The following is a 25,175-nucleotide window of genomic DNA, read 5'->3' on the forward strand; positions in this document are numbered from 1 at the left end:
AATTTGTGTTGAAGGGCTAAATCAAAAATAACCATTTCCTGGGTCAGGTTATTAGACCAGCACCAATATATATTTAATTCTAGCACAAATCTAAATTCTCTTGATTCCAATTGACTGAAATTCATCATTTGTTGGGATGATTCATTCCTTAATAGCATCAATATTAGCATGTAAACTGTTTACTTTTTTATGAATGTCAATGGGAAATGATATTCATAATTAAAAACCACTAATAGTTAACAATGTGTATAAGACAAACTATTTCTTTTATGGTCTTCCAATTTTAGATGGTCTTCACAGTCTTCCCAGCCTTCGACTTATTTGTACTAGAAAGGCAGAAGAGGTAGGATGTTGACTTCAAGCCACCATAGGATAGGTGTTCAATTAAATCACCTCTTTGAGATGGTACAAAAGACAATTCAGAGCAGAAATTGGTGTACATTTTAACATTATCATGAAGAGAAGACATCAGAAATTTTATGATTTATTCAATTAAAGCAATATTCAATTATGTACATAAAAAAACAAAGTGTGTTTAACAATAATTGCTATATTGCAAATGGTTGACTTTAATAAATGATTATAAAAAATAACATAACTAAGTATAGCATATACTGCTAAAATAAAATGTAGATTGTAATAAAGTTTATTTATAATATTCTTTTAGTAATTTCTTAGTTATTAAGTGAAGTCAAATATATTTATGTTCACATTATTTCTAATTAGCGTTGAGTTCAAACATTTAATGTCAAAAGACAAATCTACTACTAACAATATACACCCAACAAATGTCTTAAATCACAATAAACACTGTTCTCATGATAGCATACAGAAAGAATAAATAGTTTATTATACATATGTTCTATAGAACAATTATATAAGGGAGACAAAATTTAAAACAATTTTAAGTAAGAAACTTGAAAATTTAGAAAAACACTGAATTGATACATGATAGTGAGAATATTGTTATACTACAATATCAGAGAAAATTATGACTAATTTTTTATAGTAGCAATATGAACACATAATTACATACGGTATAACTCACATGGTTACAAACAAAAATTCCAACAAACATCTTAAATCAAAACTAAAAAATTAAAATTCTAGGCAGATCCGATACAACCATATGTTTATTGTGATTATATTGTTTCATTAATCCACAACACATTCCTATCAAATAGTTACAGTTATTTCAAACACCAGATCATGCAATATAACCTTTGTTAATATCCACGTTTTATAGGAAATAGACTCCGGTAATAATTACAAACAACTGAACAATTCATTAATATTACTCCAGATTGTTGTTCTAAAAGTGCAGCAGCTTTCTTCCTTTTTTTTAAAAAAATCACTTTTAATTTTTAGAATAACTTTCAATAATTGACACATAAGGTGTAAGATACCGATATTATGAAAGGGCACATTAAAAAAAACAAGTACATAAACACGTCAAAATTAGAAATCACAGTTTTTGCTTTTTAAGTTGTCGTTTTATTGGGTGTTTTTTCTTTGTTTATGCAGTTATTCTGTTAAAAATTCACAGTTTTTATTTAACACCAAATATCTTGTATATTAAGTTTATGTTATTATGTTTAAAACATAGATACAAGAAGTTTATACACATGAGTTCACTACAAGGAGATAACTCTGAATACACTATACAGATGGCTTATTTCCAGAAGATGATGTTTACAGATCAGGTATTGAATGATCCATTAACTTTTTGATTAAACTGTTTCCCATGCTGTAAAATACAAATAATATATGTAATTAAAACATCATAGCTTTAATAAATATATAACAAGATGTGTATGTAAGACTATATTAAAGGACCGAGATGAAAATCTTGAAGAAGATGGATAAAACCCTAAAATCAAATTCTTTGGAATGTAAACTTTATAAGATGTCTAACTAAATTCAAGAAACTGTAACGTCCAGAAAACTGGTTAGTGGGCTTTATATACCAAAAGAAATAACGTTTTTAATTTCAGTAAAACTTACCATTTCTTAATGTGATCAAACAGGAAACATGGCATGATGGTTACAGTAACCGTTCGACCGCCTGCATCAATTACTTCGCCAACTTCATTATCCTAAAACACAGATTGCATAATTTATAAATCAAATTTTTTTACTTTTATGTTTTTGCATAATTTATAATTGAGTTGCATTTTACTTTCCTTCAAGAGATACAATAAACTCAACAAAGACTAATTTATAAAATAAAATCTGACGAACAGTCTTTTTTAAAAGGGAATAAAGATGTCAAAGGAAACAGAACCTACCTTTAAACCAACAACATTTTGACCATTAATTTCAATAAGCTGATGATCTGTCAAAATACCATTTCTGGCTGCAGATGAATCTTTCACAATGGACTTAATTCGGCCATCTTTAAATACGAAACCAATATAACCCACACTATCTTTCTGCATGGTAATTGTTCTTTCAAAGGGTCTGAAATAAACAAATGTGTTTACAATTTCCATAATTCTTCTTACAATTCTAAAATTTGCCTCAATTTAAATGTTTAGCATCTTACAATCAAAAAGTATAAATATGACCAACAAATTGCATAAAATAGAATCCTGTATGTTATCTGGTGGCGATATTTGTCAATTTGAAAACAACCATTTCATAAAATAAATACCTGTCTCGGACAGCTAATTCAATTCTTTTTGGATTAGCATCTCTAAAGACTCTATGAGCTTTATCATTGTCCCAACCAGCTACACTCTTTCCATCAATCTGTAAAATCTGATCACCAAATCTCAATCCTGCTAAAGCTGCAGTACTATTATTCTGCACCAAGGCCACAAATAAACCCTAAAATATCAAATAATATCTACATTGTCTTTATTCTGACTTCAATTTTAATCATTTAATTATATCAGCCTAAACAGAATCAATTAACAAAATACTAAGCATTCAAGCCTATTTGGCTACTCGATCTCTAGCTAATTCACTTCTGTCAGCAAACTTTCTTATCTAAAGTCAAGGAAACATTTTGACATAATGCTTTTTGATTTTAAAAATAAACTCTGTCAGTGAAACATATATTTAAACTGAACACAAGTACCTGAAAAGTAATTAATTATGTAAAACCATATTTTAACATCAAAAACATTACTTACATTGTTTACATGACGAACACGCAGACCAAGTTTACCATTTTCATCTTTACATAAAATAATAGGACGAATGCCTTGTTTTATTTCAGCTCTTACTAAACCTTTACTGTCTCCAGATATGGGGGCTACCTGCATCTGTCCAGCTCCATTTTGTCTTACTCCAACCTTTAAAATAAAGTTCAGATAAAATAAATACTATAATCTATGTCTGCAAATACTGTTTATTTATTTATTGACAATGCATTTTACATAAAATGAGAAAGTGCCGATCGGCCGCCAGCATATCGTGTTTGATTGGTGCTTTATCAATTTTATCATTATACGTAAATCGAGAATTTTACTTTAGTCTACAACTCTACTGAACTTTACAAACGCTTAATGAAACAAGCCACTGGTATTCATAAAATAGTATAATTAAGAATTTAAAATTCTGAAATATTAATTATTTATTATACTTACGGGCATTGGAGTAGGTACAGCCACAGGCATATTTTGTGCAACTAATTCAGGTGTAAGTGAGAGACCCATATAGTCTCCTAGTTGAGGATATAATGATGGTGATGGTGTTCTGGGGGCACTAGGCTGACCACCAGGAGCTACTGGATGGGGGTACTGTAAAGCTGGTGGTTGTTGTGATGCTTGTTCATGGTGTCTTTGAGCCTAAAAAGAAAATAGAACCAAAAATTAAATACTGAAAAATTTGGTAGAAATGTTAATGAATCCCACATTAGCTTACATAATATTACACTTGAAGTCGTGTCTTGTCATTAACACTCTAGTTAAACATGCATTATTCTTAAGGCCTGAAATGTTATATAAACTATTAATTAGACATCTATTAACATGAAAAGACCATAATCATCTCTCAATGCCATCTTATCTGTCGGATTATCCTTGGATTTGAATCCGATCTGCTGTTTAAGGTCTGTTGATGATTAATGCAAAAAAGGATAATTGAGACTTTGTTAATTATTGTGACAGCGCTAACAATGATAATCAAGGCTACAAAGATTTTAAAGGAGCTAAATCGCTAATATTTTACTGTAATTTCTAATCAGTTATACAGCGGTGCACAATTCCCATCGCCCGACGTCCGGGACAGGTTAATCATTTTGTTGGACAGCTATTTCGCATTCTGTCCACCCGCGGACAAGCCGATTTTCTCTGACAAATTCTTTGAAATTGAACAATACTTTGTGATCATTTAAAGCATTTTAGTTCCTGTGGGCACAATAATAATAGCTGAATAGACTAACTTCAGTTACAACTAACTTACTAAGCACACGATAGTCCTACCCGTAATAGCTTCCTGTACTAAAAATAACGTCTCTAAAATAAATGAGTATTGTCGAATGACAACCTTCCTTTCTGAAGATACCGCAATTTTTTTTTACTCTATTTTGTGAAAATATGTCCTCCTTTCAATGTCATTCACAGCATTTTATTGTTGAATGATAAATAAACAGCAATAAAAAATGTTATAAGTGTTCATTTCACAAAGATTGCAAACGCTGTATAGCTTTTTTATATCACGTGACTTCTCAATCACTTTTCCACACGACCGATAGTACTGTTAGAATTATCCCTGTTTCCTCACGAATTGTGTATACCCATTTTGACTTTTCAAAGGAATCATTGATTTTCTGATTAAAATATATTTTATGTAGGCAGAAATGTGAATAAAGCTAACTATACTGAGAGGTACCGGTAGACTGATTATGGTGGTCTGTAAATCGCATGATCCAAAAAAACGCTATTTATTTGACTTGGTTAATGGGCACAAATATTGTATACTTGAATTTACATGTAGCATTCTTGTATTGTAATATTTCATTTTCAATACGGCATACGCTTGAATGAGAAAAAACGAGTTTGCAAGGGTAAATGAATATCTTCCTATATCGAGAGAGAGAGAGAAATGGGGTTTAACGTCCACTCGACACAAACTAGGTCATTTCGGGACTAACATATGGTTTAATTTTCTTTCAATAATTCGCTTGCGAGAAAACCCACGAGGTTGGATAGGCGACCCTACTCCTTGTCACATACAAACAGGGATTCGAAACCACGCCAGTTGACTCAATGACAGGTCTTATGATACAGCGTGCACGTGCTATCCATTCGGCCATCCAACCTCCCCTTCTTATATCGAACCCGGCCGTAGCTATCAAAACGGCCGATAGAACAACACAAACTTTTCCCTTTTATCGCTTCATTGTTGTCTAATACAGTTATAACATCCTATACATTATTGATGATAACATGGACAGGTTGAAACAGAATTGGAACATTTGGATGCTTAAATATTTGTTACTTTGTTATTATTTTTATGTCATTAAAATGAAGTAAAAACAAAAGACCTTATTTTTATATTGAGGTTATTCCAGTCTACACCGATAGTATTTATTGCGCATGTTCTCCAGATAAGAATATGAAGTCACCGTTTGATATGACTTGTGGAATAGGGCCTATGTCTAGCCTCGTTCGTCGAGTCCCTTGTTACACATGGCGGTGAAACACATTATGGTACACGATTCGTGTACCAATGGAAAAATGTTTATTTTGTCTTACATATTTGATATCAGAAGCTCATCTTTTCGCGGTAAGACCACAACATCAATGTTGGTTTAAATTGACAAATAATTCGAGATTTCAATGTCGAAGACTTTAGATGATATTGAGTTACAGACTTAGCTACTTTAAAATAAGGATATTCTCGGCTTAGAGTGAAACAATTTGACTGAAATTTTCAGCATATTCCCTTCACATCATCTAGTTTTTAACTATTATAGTGAAAATTGCCAGCTCTTTATCTAATTGTCCACAATGTATCTTTAATGAAACAAAAATTTTGACCATTCTTTTCGAATAATGTACTACTAGGTCCTCTATAAATTATGTGTAGGGGAAGGGTATCCATAAAACAAAGCACAAACATTAGCACAAAATCATTTCATATCATATGTACATCTCTCACCTGGTGTAGTTGGTCTACTTTCATATCTTCTAAAGATGGATAAAGTGACATTTTGACTGTAGTAATGAGTTTTCACTTCTGTTTAAAAAATTATATCCTGAAAAAACACGAGACAAAACATTTACATACAATATTGTGGTCATTATGTAGAAGGTGGTCAAAAAAATATAAGACATGTGAGACAATTAAAAGTTGGAGATTCTGGCTACCCGGTAGGCTACTGTTGTTAGTAGTAGTTACTGAATAGGACTCTGGACGCATAATAATGTTTCAGATCTATTATGAACTTGTAAGACTGAATAAAATAGTGTTTGTACTTCAATCAAACTATTATATACTATGACTATATTTGGACATCCAATTTGGCCCTACAAACTACATAGAAACAGTACATTATATTAAAAGCTCATTTTGATTTATGCCATCACAATCACATGACACCATGACTGTCCTTTATAATACTTCATGGATAATCTACATAAAAAAATGTATTCAAAAATTACCAAGATCAAACCAATTTTTTTTTATACGTAAATATTAATAGCCAAAATACAGATCTGAAACTGCCACTACGTGTCTTGTGTCCTAAATATAGGCCATACCGGGTTATTATTCCGGCAACTAATGGACGTCAAATTCCTGCTGTTTCAACCTCAAGTTTGTCAGTTTTCAGTCTAGGCCCTCCCCAACCCACAATTATACACTCCTGTCTACAAATCAAAGCATAAAACTCTAGAAATACGATTATAAATTAATGAGTTCTAATTATCAAATGTTTCGAAAGCTGTTAAATAAAACCTACCTAACGGTTGTTAGTCCAAATTAATATGATTTCGAAACACTTCGATCGTGACTTGTTATTTATTTCACGGAAATTAAATGACGTCAGTGGTCATATGCTTCTGACATCACCGACTCACAAGACCACAACGTAAACAAAAGCTACGATCTAAAAATAGACTGACGGCAATAGTCATTCAGGTGTCCACATCAGTATTTAATCTTTCATTCTGTGTTAGTATTTCTTACTGTAAAGTAATGTTATAGTATTATGAGGTCTAATTTGTGTCATTTGTTTATTTTCGGGATATTTTTTTTTTTTATCGCATTTGGGGTTGTTCGTTGTATTTTGGTAGTCTTGAACAAGTAGTCGATCACTGTTGAGGTGGATTCTTTTCGGCTCTCTTAAAGGAGCTAAGTCTCTAACTCAATATCATCCAAAATCTTCAACATTGAAAACACGAATTATTTGTCAAATTAAATAAACATTCATGTTGTGATCTTACCGGAAAAAGATGGGCTTTTGATATCCAATATTTAAGACAAAATAAACATTTTGCCATTGGTACACGAATCGTGTACCATAATGCCCTTCAGCCCCAGTTGTATCAAGAGGGACGAGGCTAGACACATTGCACCAAATCAAACGGCGTATGTAGACTGGAATAACCAGACGCTAGAAATTTGCACTCGCTTGAGACTGCTGGCTTATTTCGCCGAACATTACTGATTTGAAATTGGAGTAAAAACCGAAACCATTGAATGTAAATCAGTTTATATACACGTACATTCATATTACAGTATTATATGCGTTGCGACCCACTTTTGTCAATTTCTAGGTCCCAAATGTTAGCGATTTAGCTCCTTTAACTCTTAAATTTTTATATGCTTAAAATAAGTCATTTTTAATATGGGAAATCTTTTTTTTTTTTTTTTTTAAAAATCACAAAACCATTAGGTTTGCTTTGAAAGGGCACTTGAAATGTTATATTATTTTACTGCTGTCACAGAAATCCCGTCATTATAAAATTTACCAGAAGATCCCTTGGCAATTGGAATTCGATAAGAGTAGACGATAGTGCCGCTGCCCGGGCAACATTCCCCTCAAAGTACACTGTATGGCGTATGCCCTTCTTCATTAGCCCAGTCGGAGCAGAACAGTAGGACGTTAAAGACCATTTCATTTCATTTTATTTCATTTCTAAAACTTGTGTTCCTTAATTATTGCCTCTACTGTCACAGCTGCCGGTAATAGGGTGTAACTTATTAACACAACAATGCCTTTCATTAGCCGTAATTACATTCAGCCAATGCTTTGTGCAAAGGCCTACCCAATTTTAGTCTGAAATTCGAACTCAACCTACGTTATGGTGTATGGTGATATATTTAAACGCTTTTTAAAATCGGATAAAAATTGTGAACTCTAGAGGGAACACAAGCTAAAAACGCGATCTTTCGTTGAATCAAGGGCCATAATTCAGGAAGTTACGATCCGATATGCGCGAATATCGAAAGAAACCAAGATCTTTGGGTTATAAACATGTATTTCAAGTTTCATTACAAGCGATCTTGATATACCATATATATATTTACACTATTTGCGTACGAGGGGCGGCCATTTTGTTTTGATCCGATTTTCACGAAATTTGAACTCAACCGACATTACGAAGTAATGGTGATATATTCGAATGTTTTTTGTTGTTATTTTTTTTTAAATCGGATCATAATTGTGACTTTTAGCGGGTCCACAAGCTAACAATGCGATATTTCTTACAATCAGGGTCCATAATCTAGGAAGTTACGTCCGGATATGCGCGATTTTCGAAAGGAACCAAGACATTGTGATATAAACATAAATTTAAATTCAAGGTCCACAACCCTGATATACCATGTCTCCATAGGCGTACGAGCTGGGGGTGGGCCCCCCCCCCCATTTTGGGCACTAAATGCTGGGAAAATTTGGGCACACAATTGTACTTTGTAAAAGTTGTATAAAAAAATATTGTGTTCTTGAATGCGTCCAATTTAACAGCGAATTTAAATTCAGAGTGTCTATAGTTAGGCAATTAAATAGAAATCTTAAGACTCGAACCCTCTATTGTTTGGAGTACAGTAAGCCACGAATTACAGTTACATAAACAACTGTTTTTAGTTGTGAATATTACAAGTAAATAAAATTTAGTTCTCTTTTATTGATGATTTAGAAATTAAGAACTTATTCATCGCAAAAGAGATATTATGATTATTATGTAACATACTAAGAACCTAACTACATTTTTGGGGCACCAACCACCACCGCCCCCCCCCCCCCCAGTAAAAAAATTTCCCGTACGCCTATGCATGTCTCAACACTATTTGCGTACGAAGGGCGGCCATTTTGTCCGACAGTTTTGATCTGATTTTCACGAAATTCGAACTCAACCATCATTAGGGTGTAACGGTGATATATTGAAACGTTTGTTTTTAAATCGGATAAAAGTTGTGACCACTAGGAGGACCACAAGCTAAAAACGCGATTTTTCATACAATTTGGGGACATAATTCAGGAAGTTATGATCCGATATGCGCAAATATCGACAGGAACCGAGATCTTTGAGAGATAGGCCTATATTTCAAGTTTCGTCAAAATCGGATAAAAATTATGATCTGTAGAGTGTCCACAAACAAATTGTGGACGGACGTCCGGACAGACAGGGGCGACGGCATAATACGTTCACATGAAAATGTGGACGTATAAAAATCTAATTCACCAAATTGATTCAGAATTCTTCGAAGAAGGGGCATGCCAATTTTCATGTCGATTGAACTTAAATTGACGGAGCCTTATGCTTTTTCGCCAAGAAGAACAACAAGATGGGTGGCAGTTAGCGACGAGTTCCTGGTTCGAAGAAACCCTCTGTGAACTTATATGAATGGTATTAACAGTAACAATTAGAATTGATGGTCTATTTACATATTTTGTAGCAATGTTTTTACTTATTTCTGTTTTAAAGAATTTACATTAAAAAAGATAATGATATTCGTCTCCCAAATGGTTGGAGTTATACAGATGACTAATTCAGTCAATCTCGGCTCCCAAAGATAAGCTTACCCTTTGTTTATCTCTGGAAAAACTTACCGGCCATACGTCGGCCATTTTGAATGTCATGTGATGTATCCTTCCGTCGGACGCTTCACAAACAATCTGATTAAAGCAAAAAATCCTATTTCGTTTCGTTTTTTATAGTTCAGAATTTCGTTTTACTTGTCTTCTCAACACTAGGATCTGAAAGAGTTGTTATATAACACACGTTCTGGCTGATATGAGGAATTAGCCAATGAAACCGTCTGTTACTGTGGGTAAACCCCTAGAAACGTCAACGCTGATTGATTAATCAATATCTTACGTCATAGGGTCAAAAGCCGCTCGTAAGCCCCAGTACAACTGGTCAGATCTTCATGCGGTGTAGGCCATCGAAAGTATAAACAACGAAACGAAATATAGATCTTTATTTTATGATCAGTAGTGGAATACCGCGTTTTATCAGTGAAATAAAAGTGTTATTCCACTGGCTAGCAGTAGTCCATGTTGTTTTTACCTAAAATGATTGTAAAATCATAAAATAAATAGAACATGCATTCGTGAAAATATAAAGTTTTCTTGCTTAGAGATGAAATAAAATATGTTATTCACGACAAAACGACAAATATCCTCTATTTATTTTAATCAGATTTCTTCACAAAGATCCAAGATCTTTTGTACCTTAAAATGGACGAAAATGGGTCTGAAAGTACACATGTAATATGAATGTATTTATATTTATTTTTTTTTTTAAATTTTATTTTTTTGTAATTTCTAATCAATGGTGTAATACGCGAACAGTCCAATTTGAACGACAGTCTTTTATGTCTACCAAGTCCATTCTACACGTTTTTTTCATTATTATTTTTTCGTTTAGTAATAAACCATCACTAATTACTTCCACATTGTCTGGTAGGATATGTTTGTCTTTGTTCATTACAAATGTCGTCCGAAACTATAGAGTACACGACTCGTGTACTGATATTAAAATGTTCATTGTATCTTAAACATTGGATATAGGATCCAATATTTTCATAAGATAACAGCACCAATATTGATTGAAATGGTTCAATATTGAATTCCAATTCGTTTTTTTAATTTCGAATATTATGGACAATATAGAGTTACAGATTTTGCTCCTTTATGATAAAATCTGCCTTAAACGTTTTAACTGTCTATTAACGAGTCGTAGAGTTATTTTCTACCTATGGTTTTCAAAGAGTTTTACGCTCGTGCAAAATACTCTACTCTAATTCAAAATTATTCTAAATTAATTAATTTTATTTTCTCAGTTAAACTTAAGTGGAAATTCCCAACGTCCACTAGACACAAACTAGGTATTTTCGGGACTAACATATGGTTCCGTTTTATTTCAATAATTCTCTTGCGCGTAGGGGTCTTTATTAGCAGTGGGAGGAAACCGGAGGACCTGGAGAAAACCCACGAGGTTGGACAGGCGACCCTACTCCTTGTCACGTACAACCGGGGGATCGAAACCACGCCAGCTGACTCAATGACAGGCCTTATGATACAACGCGCATGCGCTAACCATTCGACCCCCCCACTCGCCCTTCTTGATATCTTGATAACGACTTTCACTATAAACAAACGCCGGTTGTTAACTGATTTAAGAGATAAAAGTTTTCAAACTCTGTTGTTTAGAATATATGGATTTACACATGCAGTTCAATTGCAGTTTTCTGACTCAATGCAAATACTGAACATGGTTTATTTTATGAATTAATAACAATATATTTATTGTTACTTTAAACGTCAAATATCTGGAGCCTTTAAATTAGTGGCGGCTAGCATGGCCTCTAACTCTTAGGGATTTTACTGTCACTGGGGTTAAAGGCTGGGAGATGCCAGTTCACGAGATCTTTATAAAATATGGGGAGTCCAATAGAATCCAGCTGCAGGATTGTAGTCGTCATCATACCAGACTCCAATGAATCTGACCTTAAACCGGAAGTGCTCGAAATTCCCGAATCTCGTTATGGCCACCAAAACAGATGGGACGGCAGACAAACCAAGTTATCAGCGCCAGAGAAGTAATAGTGACCCACAACCGGCTATTGACGTTTTAAATGCTTTGAATACAGAAAGACCAGGTAATCTGATTCATCATCTCTATTCAACAGTTGAACGAACACGACAACTGACAACGTCCACGCCCAAAAACGAGCGATTTTTGTCATTTTCATTCAATTTCAATTTCTTCACGTTTGATCGGTTGAATACATTCAAACTAGTAACGTTGACTATGCTTTCATTGCTTTTGCTCATCGTTTCTTGCTAGTCAAAATGCAGTTTTAATAACTCGGATTTGAATTATTATTAAATTTTGTGCGAGAATAATAGGTGACTGGACTCCCGAAACTTACCATTTATTATCAATAACATAACAAGAACTGAAGAAGCTATCCAATGAGTATCAAACCATGATATATACTATATAGTTATAATAGTATGGACAAAATTATTGAAAATACTGTCATCTTTTGTTTGTTTTGAATGAAAACTTGGAAGAATGCACATATAAATTCCACAAATCGCCTTAACTTTGTATTCTCATTTAACAAAAACAACCTTATTTTGAATACTATTAACACCCACCAATAGGGCTAAAATAAAATAATAATATTAAAATGTTTTCAAAATATCCAGAGTGACAGAATAACTGAAGATTCAATGTTTCACAGCTAAATAATGCATTTTAGCACGTCATACATGTATGTACCTACAATTCTACCATTTTGTGGTACCTGAATCGCAATAAGTATCGTATTGTGACTGCAGTGGCAATACCCAGCACTAGTTGTGACATGTGTGGCTTTGGCTACTTTTGGTTATATGTTTTAGAATCTCAGGATCAGTATAACATTTCCTAATTCTTCTCTTATTTCATGTTCACAATTTTTGGTTTTAATTGTCTATAAAGGAGCTAAATCTCTATTCTTTGGCAACTAGAAATGGACACAAATGGGTCACAATGCAAATAATAATGTAATATGAAATTAATCTAGGGTATATAAACTGATTTTCATTCAATTGTTTCTGTTTTTAACGTAATTTCTAATCAGTCATGTCCAGCGAAATATACGAAGAGTTCAAATTGAATAGTAGTCTTTGGCATCTGGTTATTCCAGCCCACAACAGTAGTATCTTCCCGTGGGATATGTTTAGCCTTGTTCATCGTGTCACTTCATTACAAATGGCACTCGAAAACATTCTGGCATGTGATTTGTGTGCCAATTTTAAAATTTTCATTCTGTCTTAAATATTGGATATCAGAAGACCACCTTTTCATGGTAAGATAACAACACAAACATCTATATATTGTGTTTGTAAAGCGCTACTGAACAACACTTGTGTTGGATATTCGGCGCTATATAAATGATAAATTATTATTATTATATTAATGTTGATTTAAATTGACTAACTAATCGTGTTTGCAATGTCGAAGACTGTGGATGATATTAAGTTAGCGACTTGCCATCTTTAAATATTGCTGATATTACAGTGTACTGTAACTGTAAGAGTGTAAGTGGTACATTTCACCTAAACACTATATTTATGATAAGATTTCTTCAAGTCAATCCATCTTGATATTTATTAATTTAAACAAATATTTTTTTAAATATTAATATTCAAGTTTTTGAATTGTCAAAATCTGCATAAAATTTGAGAACAATGTCATTGCAGTTGACAGAGAAAGTCATTCATTAGATTGGTTAATAGACCTTTGAGAGCAAGCAACCACACTAGTAAGCTAACCTATTTTTAAAACACAAAATATAACTAAAATTTGAGATTGTCATATGACACATAGAAATATTTCAATTACAATACTATTTTTGGTTGCATTACTTATCCCTAATAATAGAGATACATGTAAGCTTACAGAATTAGATTCAGGCTGTTAGTAAATAAGTAATTGACAATATTGGATATCCAGCCTACTGAAAGTTAATAGATTTGAAGATAACATACATTCAATGAAAGTATATTTTTACAGTATACACTTATTTAAAGGGCAGAAAATCATTATCTCCATAATATTATAAAGCAAATTAAAATGTCAAGACCTACAATGTACTTACTATATGGAAAAGGTAACTGCTCTTAAAGATACATTAACGCACATCTTTTTGTGTGGGGGGGCTTCAAATGTTATATGATTTAGTTATATTTTCACGTGGCAAGCCCATAATCAACTATCTAGACCATCGGATGGCCTTGATTTTAAATGGATTAAAAGTCAATTATCATTTAATAATTCAAGGTAAATAAGTTAATCAAGACTTTGTTTATTATTGTAGCATTGGTACTTGACTATCTTTATTGACAAAACGTGAAACACTCATAATTTTCTAATTTTGAACTCTTGAATGGCTAACTCTTTATATAATTAATGATACATAATGCATCTTTAAGAACAGACTATCAATATTAATATTATGTATGTAGACAAGACTAACTTTCTTAATTTTGTAGTTCTAAATCTTATATAATAAATCCATATTTTAACTAAATGCTGCTCCTGGCCAGAGGAAAGAATTTTGTCATACAATGTACATCTTTTTTATTGCACATAACATCCATCAGTTGTGGAATTTTAGATAGTGCAATTAAAGAGAATGATGTCCCATGGTGAAGCAGTATTATTTTTTTAGACTTTTTGAAAAGTAATTTTGAAGGGACCATGTTTCGGTCAGCTTCTCAAGATGAGGTAGGAGTTGTCGCATTAACATACATATAAATATTACCTCTCTTTAATTATTATCTTTTTTATTCTTTGACAAAGCATTATATCCAATAGTACAAACAGACAGTTTAAATATTGAATGAGTTGTTCTTGCATAATGACATGTGATGTGGCTAATTCATTATCTATAATCTAGTCAGTAGTGTGCCCTTATAGTAATTATTGTATAATGAGAATAAAAATTATGTGATTATGAAAACAGTAAAGATAGTTAAGCTTATGGCGATTTTATGAATTGAGAAACAAGTTGAAGAGGGGGTTTATGAATCTTGATGTACATGTATACAATAACTGATGTTACAGTGCACTCTGTCACATCCGACCCCTGATCTCTTGTACGACAGTTGTGACAAATACTCAAGAATATCCACAAATTTTCTGCCGAATTCACAGTCATAAAAATATTCCTAGCATGCCGATTGAACCTAAATAACCTATAAGTTTGGTCACCCTACGGATCTCTTCGAACCGTGTGACGACGACCTTGGATGCTCGATTCACAGTCCGGAACGTCCCGAATTGACAGAATTGCAATCAAGTGACGCAGAATTCAGTCGTCACAGTTCTGTCAGTCCCAATGACAGAGGTGGTGTGAGTAGAATTGTGACGTAATTAAACACGACGAACAGGTTTCGGCTGCATGGTTGGATGAGATATCCAGTTGACGCATGCGTTGTAGCCCGAAGTACCCATTTTCACACGATTGTCACTATTTTTGGGATTGAGGGAATTCAATTCCGGAACGTTCAATCGAGTACGTCCATTATCAATGAACACGTCATAGCAAAGACAAGAGTGTGATGAACTGATGACCGCGAAGAAGATAAATTAACGACAGACTTGACCTATTCAAAATGCCTACGCATGTTAAATGAAATAAAAATTAATGTAATAAAATTTTGAATGTACAGAAAGGTTTATCATTTTTAAAGGGAATAACATTCTGGTGATTCGAAGCTACATTATAATAATACTTCCGGTTTTCGAAGTTACAATATTACCGGTTTTGAGAAAACTGGGTATTCCGACACTCTGTGTAATTTGACATATTGTAACGATCCCGTACATTAATTATATTATTATCATTAACTGATATAAAACTATTTTCATCTATGAATTTACATATTAAATTTAAACATTTGTTTAATCTACAGGCAACTTAAAAGATTGTATGATGGTGCAAACATTGTATGTCTATTATAATTAATATTTTATTGGCAATTTCTATTTTATTCAAAATGAAATTTGACTTTCACTTTTTATTTTGATATCAAATAGTCAGCAGTATTAATTATTGCTTACTTTTTAAATATTCAGTGAAATTCAGCAACATATGGCACTATAAATAGAATTTGATAAGTACTATTACTACTATTACATATTGATTGGACCCTGGCTATGAAATATTATGATGCTCTTGTTTATATATTGTTGTTTTATACGTTTATTAAAATGTAAATAAATAATGTAAGCTTTGAATAATGTAAGCTTTTACGAATCGTTCATGAATTTCAAGTTTTCTAATTGATAATGTTATTTTCGTGGATCCTCAGCTAAAAAGAAAATATCTGACAATTGAAAAAGTATGTTGAGAATGAAAGGAGAAGACTTTTGACATTTTATATTCATCGATGTAATCCCACTAAATACAAAATCGATATTAACATGTCTAACATTATTGATGCATGTATAATTACAAATGCCAATCTGTTGTCTGGTGTAATAATATATCAGGTTGAGTGTCTTTTACTTAGGGGGAGCCACAGGGGCTCGGCGAGTGGCTCTATCACCAGGTGATCTAGGGTTCGATGACCCTTGTCCTGGCCAAGAAAGTTTCTCTGGATTTTCCAGTGTGGTTTTCCCCATGTTAGTGGTACATAAGGGGTGGGGGAGGGGATCTGACAAGACAAGGATTAGTGTCTAGTCCTTCAGAAGGGACATGCACATAAAAAAACCCTTGTTGTTCAATTTTGTTGAAGAGTAGGCAGTGCAAAATTTCCCACATTGGGACGTTAAACCCCATTTGTCTTCTTATCTGAGTCAGAGCACAGTTGGTGAGTTACAAAAGATTGACAACTGATAAAATTTGGAGAAAGCATAATTGTATACAATAGTTTGGGATTTGGTTTCATGTTGATATTATTATTAATGTGGCAAGTTTATAATGATGGGATAAGTGAATTAAAGATTTTAAACTTGTTGATTAATGTCATTTGCCTTGAGTAAGCTTGATTGAGGTTTTATTGGTACCTAATTTACGTCTCACTGTAACTTAATGCTCATAAGGACAGCTCCACCACTGCTTGTCACTATGAAAATGTGGATAATATATTTCTGATGCATGCCCTAAAGATTTCACAGGATATGTGTTGAAACAAAGTGGATTTGGGTATGTGAATTATACTCTTAAGTGTAAAGAAATAAACAGTCTAATTTAGCTTGTCTGAAAGTTTCAGCTTAAAATATTGAACCGTTCAGAAGTGTTTGCCAAAATTGCTTAACAGTTGTACATAAAAGTAAGTTGTGTAAATAAAGCATTCTGGCCAATTGCATAATGAGTGACAACCAGACTATAACAAGACAATTGACACGGTTATCAAGACATTACATATCCGCTTTGAGTTTTTATAAATGTAACCAATCAAAAGCAAATGAAACGTTTGTATTTTTTGGGGGAAAATTACCACAGAGCTTTATAATTGCATGAGACTATTATTAACACAAAATTAACCCAATTTATTCATTTGCATATAGGCCTAGTAAACATATGGGAGTAAAAAGATGGGTTAGACTTCTGAACCACCTTGTTTGTCAAACTTGCTAGAAATATTCAAATTGGCTTGATATTAAAGCTAGAATTTATCCTCAGTGGTAACAATATTATTGTTGTCAAGACATTTATTCAGTTATTCGCCAATTTTGCAAATGCAATTTTTTATCTGTCAGATCTGTGATGAATTCATACTTTCCATGTATGTTCTGCATTGAATGCAATTGGTTGGTTATTCATAGTAATTGTCACAAAAATGGATTCACGTCATTAATTTGATGAGGGTGGGACCCAACATGTCAGTAGAAAGGTTAAATTCAAGACCATGCACAATCAAACTATAAGGTGTTGGGATTGGATCAGATCTAAATTGAACACAGTATTATCCTTGATTTAACTTTTAAAATATTGCAATTACATGTATTACATTTTAGTTGATTTAATTAAACCATCCTTGGACTGTATAATCGAGGGTCCCATGATTAAACATATAGCTTTTATAGACCTGGAGCTTAAAGTTTTAAAGAAGCTAAATCGATAACTCAGTATTTTTCTTACATTCAATATTAAAAACAAATATCTTGCTCTTAAAATAGGAAATCCTAATATTAATATCCACATTTAAGGGAGCTAAATCGCTAATATTTGAGACCTAGAAATTGACCTAAATGGGTCGCAACAAATATAATTATGTAATCTGATTGTGTATAAACTGATTTACATTCAATTGTTTCCGTTTCGACTCTTAATTTCAAATCAATTATGTCCAGCGAAATATGGCATGAGTCTCAACCGTATAGCAATTTCTAGCGTCTGGTTATTCCAGTTTATTGCGCATGCTCTCCAGATAAGATATGGCGTCACCGTTTGACATGAGTTGTTGAATATGTCTAGCCTTGTTCTTTCTGGTCACTTGTTACAAATGACACTGGAACATACTATGGTACACGATTCGTGTACCAATGGTAAAATGTTTATTTTATCTTAAATATTGGATATGAGAAGCCTACTTTTTCCTGGTAAGATCACAACATCAATGTTGATTTGAATTGACAAATAATTCATATTTTTAACTTGTAAGACTTTGGATGATATTGAGTTAGAGACTTAGCTACTTTAAGACACAATGAACATTTTATAATCACTAATGTATTCCATGGTTTCGGGTGCCATTTGTAATGAAGAGAGAAAAACATATCCTACAAGACAATGCGGAAGTATATGTAATGCTTGATTCACAAACAATAAAATAATTTTTAGAAAATGCGTAGAATTGACTAAGCAGGCGTAACCGATTGTCGTTCATTTTGGACTGTTCACGTATATGTATTTCGGCAATTAAAATTGATTAGAAATTACAATATTTTTTTTAAAATAAATTGAATATAAATCACTTTATGAATTTATATACTGGATACGTTCAAATTACCTTAATACATGTCTTTAGACCCATTTTCATCTGTTTTAAGGTTCCAAAGAATAGATCTATATGCTTTTGAATATGAACAATATGAATTAATTTCCCCTTGTTTAGAAATCAGTAGGACGGTAAACAACATTTCATTTCATTTTTTAAAAATAAAATTTATTGCCATGAAAAATGGATTTATCTCCCTTTATGTGATTTCTGGAAAAATAGACAATTTTTTTTTTAAAGCACGTTTCCTTTTATTTCTGTGTATTTAAAGGAGGTAAACACCTATCCTCTGGAACCTAAAATGGACAAAAATGGGTCCAAAAGCCCATTTTATTAGTGTAATATGAGTGTACTAAATCTGATTTATATTTATTTTTTTTATACCTTTTATTGTAATTTCTGATCAGTTTCATCGTCGAGTAGTGCAAATTGAATGACAGTGACTCGCACCACTAAGTACATGATGTAAACTTTAACTTTCTGCACTTTAGCATGTATACTGATAAATGAAATGAAATGGGGTTTAACCTCCTACTGTTCTGCATGAATGAATAATGAATTGATGATTTATTTTTAAAGATACTTTACCATAAAACTATTTATCAGGTGGTTATATCCAATGAAAGTATGGCAATTTTGGTATATAATCTTACTAGAAAAACTACTGGATTCCCTGAGAAACACCCATGGAGTGCATACAGGACAAAAATGTAAGGGTTTCCCTAACCGACAACCCGGCGATTAGGGATGTCTGCTTAAGTGACGTCAAATGTTGCATGCGAATATTGTCTATCTCTCAGCGGTAGTGAGCACTTGATGGATAATATATGTTGATAGACTTGATGGTGAGCTTAAATGTACAACAGTTTCTGGGATAAAAACCATGATAAATGACCTTGGCAGTGGATAATCTGAGAATTTAAATAAGCTTAGATATTTATGAATATAAAAACCAACAGCGCCTTAGAAACTGTTTTCGTCAGTATTAACGCGCTTTATAAATGACGATATTATTATTATTATTATTATAAATAATCAGCAATTAAAGACAATGTTTTGAGAAGGATTTGAAGCAAAATTTTGATAGATTAATTAGTTTGAATATGTTTTTAGTCCAAATATATCATCAAATCACCCAATCTATTTTTAAAAAAATGAAAGCTACTCAAATACATTACTAGTGTCTAAAATGCTTGGGTGAATTGTCAGCTCTCTTCAAAACGGTGAGTTGGATGTATTGTATAGGCTACTTTAAATACATGTAAATCTATTCTGCCCACATTCATTTAAAAGAAACAACAATAACCATTGTTAAACTCTCTCTTTTATAAATGTAGATTGTATCTAAATTCAATTATTTATTCATTGCTGTGGTGGTTTGAATACAAAGACTAAATGGACATGCATGTATTTGTTTTGTTCCCCTATATAAGTCGGTTAAAATTTGAGTCATAGAAAAAATACAATACAACCAAAATAACCGCTTTTAACCAAGTTACAATTTGAGTTATTTTAATTGTTTTAATCACATAGTAGATAGTAAAATAAACTGTTATTTGTACACGTATCTTTATCTTTTCTTTTAAAAATTTCAGTTATTAGTTTAACAAAATTTATGAAAATATGGGATTCTGATATCCAATATTTAAGACATAATAAACAATTTAAAATCAGTACAAGAGTCATGTATTCTGGTTTTGAGCGAAATGTGTAATGAGCATACAAAAACATGTCTCACAAGACAATTCAGAAGTAATTAAATATAGCTGATAAACAAACAACAAAATAATTTTTAAAAAAAATGTCTGTAGAATGAACTAAGTAGGCGCATAGGACTTCGTTCAGATTGGATTGTTCACGTATTTCCCTGAACATGATTGATTAGAAACAACAATAAAAAAAATTAAAATCGAATGAAATCACATTTATATACACACATATTACATTAATATCTGTTTTAGACCAAATTCACCTATTTTAATGTTACAAAGAACAGAGCCATACTCCCTTTTAACCAATTTACTAAAATTAATTCCTTAAAAGTAGGTGTTGTAATAAATTGTATTATATATATTTATATAGAATATGATGATAAAATCTTTCAGGATGATGTTTTTCAATCAATTGCTCTCTCTAGAAAATTTAAAATACCACTTTTCAGGTGATGGGTTGGGTTGGCACAGCTAACAAATCTGTGTTATAGTTTTATGTTATACTTATAGGCTTTGGTAATTGATAATTTATTTTGAGCATAATTAGATTATCTCTCTGACCCATAAAACTTGTTTTTCTTTGAAAGTATTATGCTACTGCTAATGACTAGGAAAAATTAAATTTCTTAATAAGCCCACAATAAATTATTGAAGTTAATTCTTACAAACTATAAAATAATAATTGCTATATTGCATGGTAACCAAAATTAGCTATTATACAACTAATTTTCTTATTTTTCCCCAATCAATGTTCATATATTTAGGGTCTTAACTCTTGAGGGACAATATATTTCAATAATGGGTACAGGTAGGTTATTGTGTATTCATTATTCAGTGAAAAATTGTGTCAGCACTACCGTACTGGCTAATTGTCAATTTTTTAAAAAAATGATTATGTTTTTGAACAAAAATCAAAATGGTTTATATTCATGTCCTTTCTTTAGAAATCTTCAATTCACTAATTTTTAATAATTAAACACAAACCCTATCAAGAGGATTTACTTCTATATTTTAACATTACATACATGTAATAATGACAGCTACATGTACTAGAATCCACTTTTATAAATTTTTTCGAAATTACTAATGTGACTTCACTGACACAACCAGAACTAGCAGTTGAGTAATAGAAACGGTAGAAACATGACTGACAAATTATTTTGATGAACAAATTAACTTATTTACCACCACCCCACCCCCGGGGAAAAAAAAAATTGCCATTTTCAGGCTAGATCACACCAATTTGAAAGATTGGAAAGTATTGAAGACATTTAATTAAGGGTACACGGAGGACTTTAATGTAGGTATCTGTAGTTTTTTTTTAATATATAGCTTCCATCATATCTTTTGCTACAGTATAGAAATAAATAGCTGAACTCATACATGTATTAAGAGTTCTTCAAAATATTTGAATGGTACAACCTAAAAATGAGAATACCGAAATGAAATAGTTTACTAATATGTAATCACTATTCTATATTGAAACTCATGGCATTGTTTGACATTGCTATCATTTGAGTAGAGCTAATAAAATACTATCTTTCTATTGAACATGCAGTGGAAAAGGCAAAGATTTATTATGTACTAGACGTTTAATTCAATTGCAAAGTAAATACATGTTTGTAAGGTACATGAGGACGACACGACGGGAAAATAATAAATAGATTTTAATTTTGAGACTGTAAAAAGGGGAACTAAAATACATGTATTATGTACTAGACATAATTAATTTGCAAAGTAAATACATATATGTAAGGTACATGAGGACGATGCGTCAGGAAAGTAATAATAGATTATTTGTTTTTTGAACTGTAAAAGGAATCAAAAATCTGTAATATTATATCTTAATTGGCATAGCTACAGGTTTTTCAAATACATTATGGTGTCAACAACTTTATCAATAATTGATTTTCAAGACTATCCTATTATATTCAATATAAAACATATGCATGCATGTAAATGCACATCTATAAACAAAGACCATTCCTTTCTGGTAAGGGAGCCACGGTGACTCAGTGAGTAAGACGTTGGCACGCTAATCGGGAGGTCCTGTGTTTGATCCCTGCGCTGGCCGAGAAAGTTCATCAGGATTTTCCGACGTGGTTGCCCCTTGTCAGTGGTGCAGGACGAAGGGCTTGGCAAGGGACAACATATAGTCATTCGGATAGGACAAAAAACTGAGGTGCCATGTAGCCTACACATTGGCGTGCACTTAAGAGAATCCTTGGCAGTTGGCAGTCGATATAAAAGTAGGCCATAGCCTGCTATCTGAACAAAATTTCCCTCATAGCACACTGTATGGCGTATGCCCGTCTTCATGAGCCCAGTCGGAGTCGAATAGTACGATGTTAAACCCCATTTCATTTCTGGTAAGACTGGTGTGGATTGGTCAAACCAAAATATTGTAACCAGATATTACTCGATTTATAATTATAAACACACCAATGAGGTGTTTCATTTGTACTTCATTATCACTTAAAATATAGTCTTAAGGAGTGTATTTCATACAATTAGGTTTTAAATTTAGAATATTTAGTATATTATTGATAAGATACAGGTGGGCTATAGAGCTTGTATTAAGATAAGAATGCATCTTTATTTATGGATGTTAAGATACATTCCTCAATATAACCTCTATACCCTCATCTTATGCTAGCCTAAGTAGCCCACCATCCCTTAAGATACACATGTGGTATACCATATACTATAGTTAAGTAACATACTTTACTTACCTGAAAAAAGTTTCAGGGTCTTCTCAACTTAACAGCATTGCATTTTAACTAAATGTTCTTTAATAATCTTACTTTACTTGTTGCAATTATAAATTCAATATTCACAAAACCAATTTTTTTAGGATTGTAAAAGTTGAAACAGAGTTTATGTGCCGAACCACTTTCTTGTATACAGATATATTAGATGTTTTATCTGACAATCAGTAAGCCTGTAGCATCCCACAGCTTTAATAGTCACATGACCTAGTTCAGCCAACCACATCAGTTGACATACAGTGTTGCTAGTTAAAGCTTCAATTACTTGTGTACAGTGAGTTGCTTTCTGTGTGCATGGACTAAATTCTAAGCCAGATAACTCTCACATTTTTGGATAATTACTTGCAAACGATATACTGGAAGAACCGCCACTTAGCCCGAGCCCTGCTCCTCCTGGAGGGGAGGTGACTCAGGAGGGCTGTGTCAGTAGCCCAGTTAATACTGGTAATTCTAATCATGTTAGTACCAGCAGTAATAGTAATGCCACTTCACCCCGTTCAAGGGCTGTTTATAACTTTATGGCAAGATTTCGAAGAAGAAAAATAACAGGTAATTTAGAGAAATATTTGATTTTACCTACCTTAATATTTGATGAATTTAAATATTGTATGTACATATAACAACTGATCACTTCATATCTATTTACCTATCAGTGATCTAGTTACTATATGGTTGAACTATATTATAGATAATAATCATGTCAAGTCTATTGTTAACTTTATATATAGATATATGGTAATACTTTCGTTTTGTTTAATTGAAAATGGCAGGTATTGATCGGTTTACGAGCTATAGAGATCAAATTGTGACTTGAATTAAATGAATAATTATTTGAGCTGTATACTGAAGTTATTCCCAATGGTGTTAAAGTACTGTACTTAGATCATATATTATGCACGAATCTTGGTCTGCTTTTTGATCAGTTAAGTTATTAATGGAAAACTCTTGTCCCAAGTTAATTTAATGGTGAATTCTTGTCTCATAAAGATAAATTGAAATGGAATGTTGTTTTTATGTCAATGGTCTTCCAATCTCTATACTTATTCAGAAACAGTCTCATTAGTGTGGTAGTTGTATTAACAGTATGTTTTTAACATAAACATTTAAAAGTGTGAGTTAATCTCTACTAGTGACATTTTGTCTATAGTTAGATGAGATAGTTTACGATCAGGTGTATTTGTGTTTAAGTTGCAAGTACTGTCTGTCTGTGGTGTAAGCTTACTCCAAGCAAGCCATAAATTAGAATGTGATCTCTGAAACTGTCACTGGGCTCAAATTTCTACAAGCCTCTTCCATAAGAGATAAATTATGTATTACATGTAAAGTAATGTCATTATTATTTAACCCGTAAACTAAAATCCTTTGTTTCTGTATGTTTACAGCATATAACAAGATAACAACAGAGTAAGAAATTCTTACTCTAACATGAATACTCGTGACTTAAACCCTGTAACACATATTTAGACATATAACAGAGCTATTCTGGGTTTTTTTTATTGACTTAGCAGAAATGCTAACTATTATTTTTTATTTTTTTCACTTTTTCTGGTTCTTGACAATTGTAACATCTTTGTTTGAAGAGAATGAGAAAAAAATGTTTCACATTAACAAGTTATGATCATTGATATATCACCAGTGACAGGTTTTAAAGCTTTGATGATGTTAGTTTTATGATACTGGTAGGTTATATTTTACGAGACTCGCCAGTTTAAAAAACTTTTCTGATCTTATCTGTATTAACTTCAGAAAAAAATCTGTGCAAGTGTTAAATTAGAAAATAAACACTAT

General features: G+C 32.4%; 2 protein-coding genes across 5 annotated transcripts in view; one reads left to right on the forward strand and one right to left on the reverse strand.

The window, feature by feature from the left end:
• Nucleotides 1-471: 471 nt before the first annotated feature.
• LOC126818793 (syntenin-1) lies at nucleotides 472-24,009 on the reverse strand. 3 transcript variants are annotated; one of them, XM_050546364.2, is made up of 8 exons: nucleotides 23,968-24,009; nucleotides 6,112-6,208; nucleotides 3,594-3,794; nucleotides 3,138-3,299; nucleotides 2,654-2,829; nucleotides 2,289-2,460; nucleotides 2,005-2,096; nucleotides 472-1,747 (listed from the first exon to the last, which is right to left on the reverse strand). In XM_050546364.2, the coding sequence occupies exons 2-8, from the start codon at nucleotides 6,160-6,162 to the stop codon at nucleotides 1,693-1,695; spliced, it is 909 nt and encodes a 302-aa protein (XP_050402321.1). In that variant the 5' UTR covers nucleotides 6,163-6,208; nucleotides 23,968-24,009; the 3' UTR covers nucleotides 472-1,692. The 3 variants fall into 3 exon arrangements, with proteins under 3 accessions (XP_050402321.1, XP_050402322.1, XP_050402320.1); XM_050546365.2 differs by lacking the exon at nucleotides 23,968-24,009 and adding an exon at nucleotides 23,352-23,498; XM_050546363.1 differs by lacking the exon at nucleotides 23,968-24,009 and adding an exon at nucleotides 6,914-7,056.
• Nucleotides 11,908-25,175, forward strand: part of LOC126818786 (phosphatase and actin regulator 4B) — a 62,869-nt gene continuing 49,601 nt past the window's right edge. Inside the window, exon 1 of one of the 2 annotated variants that reach the window (XM_050546351.2) lies at nucleotides 11,908-12,063. In XM_050546351.2, coding sequence (XP_050402308.1) covers nucleotides 11,949-12,063 — 115 coding nt within the window. In that variant the 5' untranslated portion in view covers nucleotides 11,908-11,948. Of the gene's footprint in view, nucleotides 12,064-23,618; nucleotides 23,937-25,175 lie in introns of those variants that run through there. The other variant, XM_050546353.1, reaches the window with a different exon arrangement.

Source organism: Patella vulgata, chromosome 4 (genome assembly GCF_932274485.2).
Source record: "Patella vulgata chromosome 4, xgPatVulg1.2, whole genome shotgun sequence".
Lineage (NCBI taxonomy): Eukaryota > Metazoa > Mollusca > Gastropoda > Patellidae > Patella > Patella vulgata.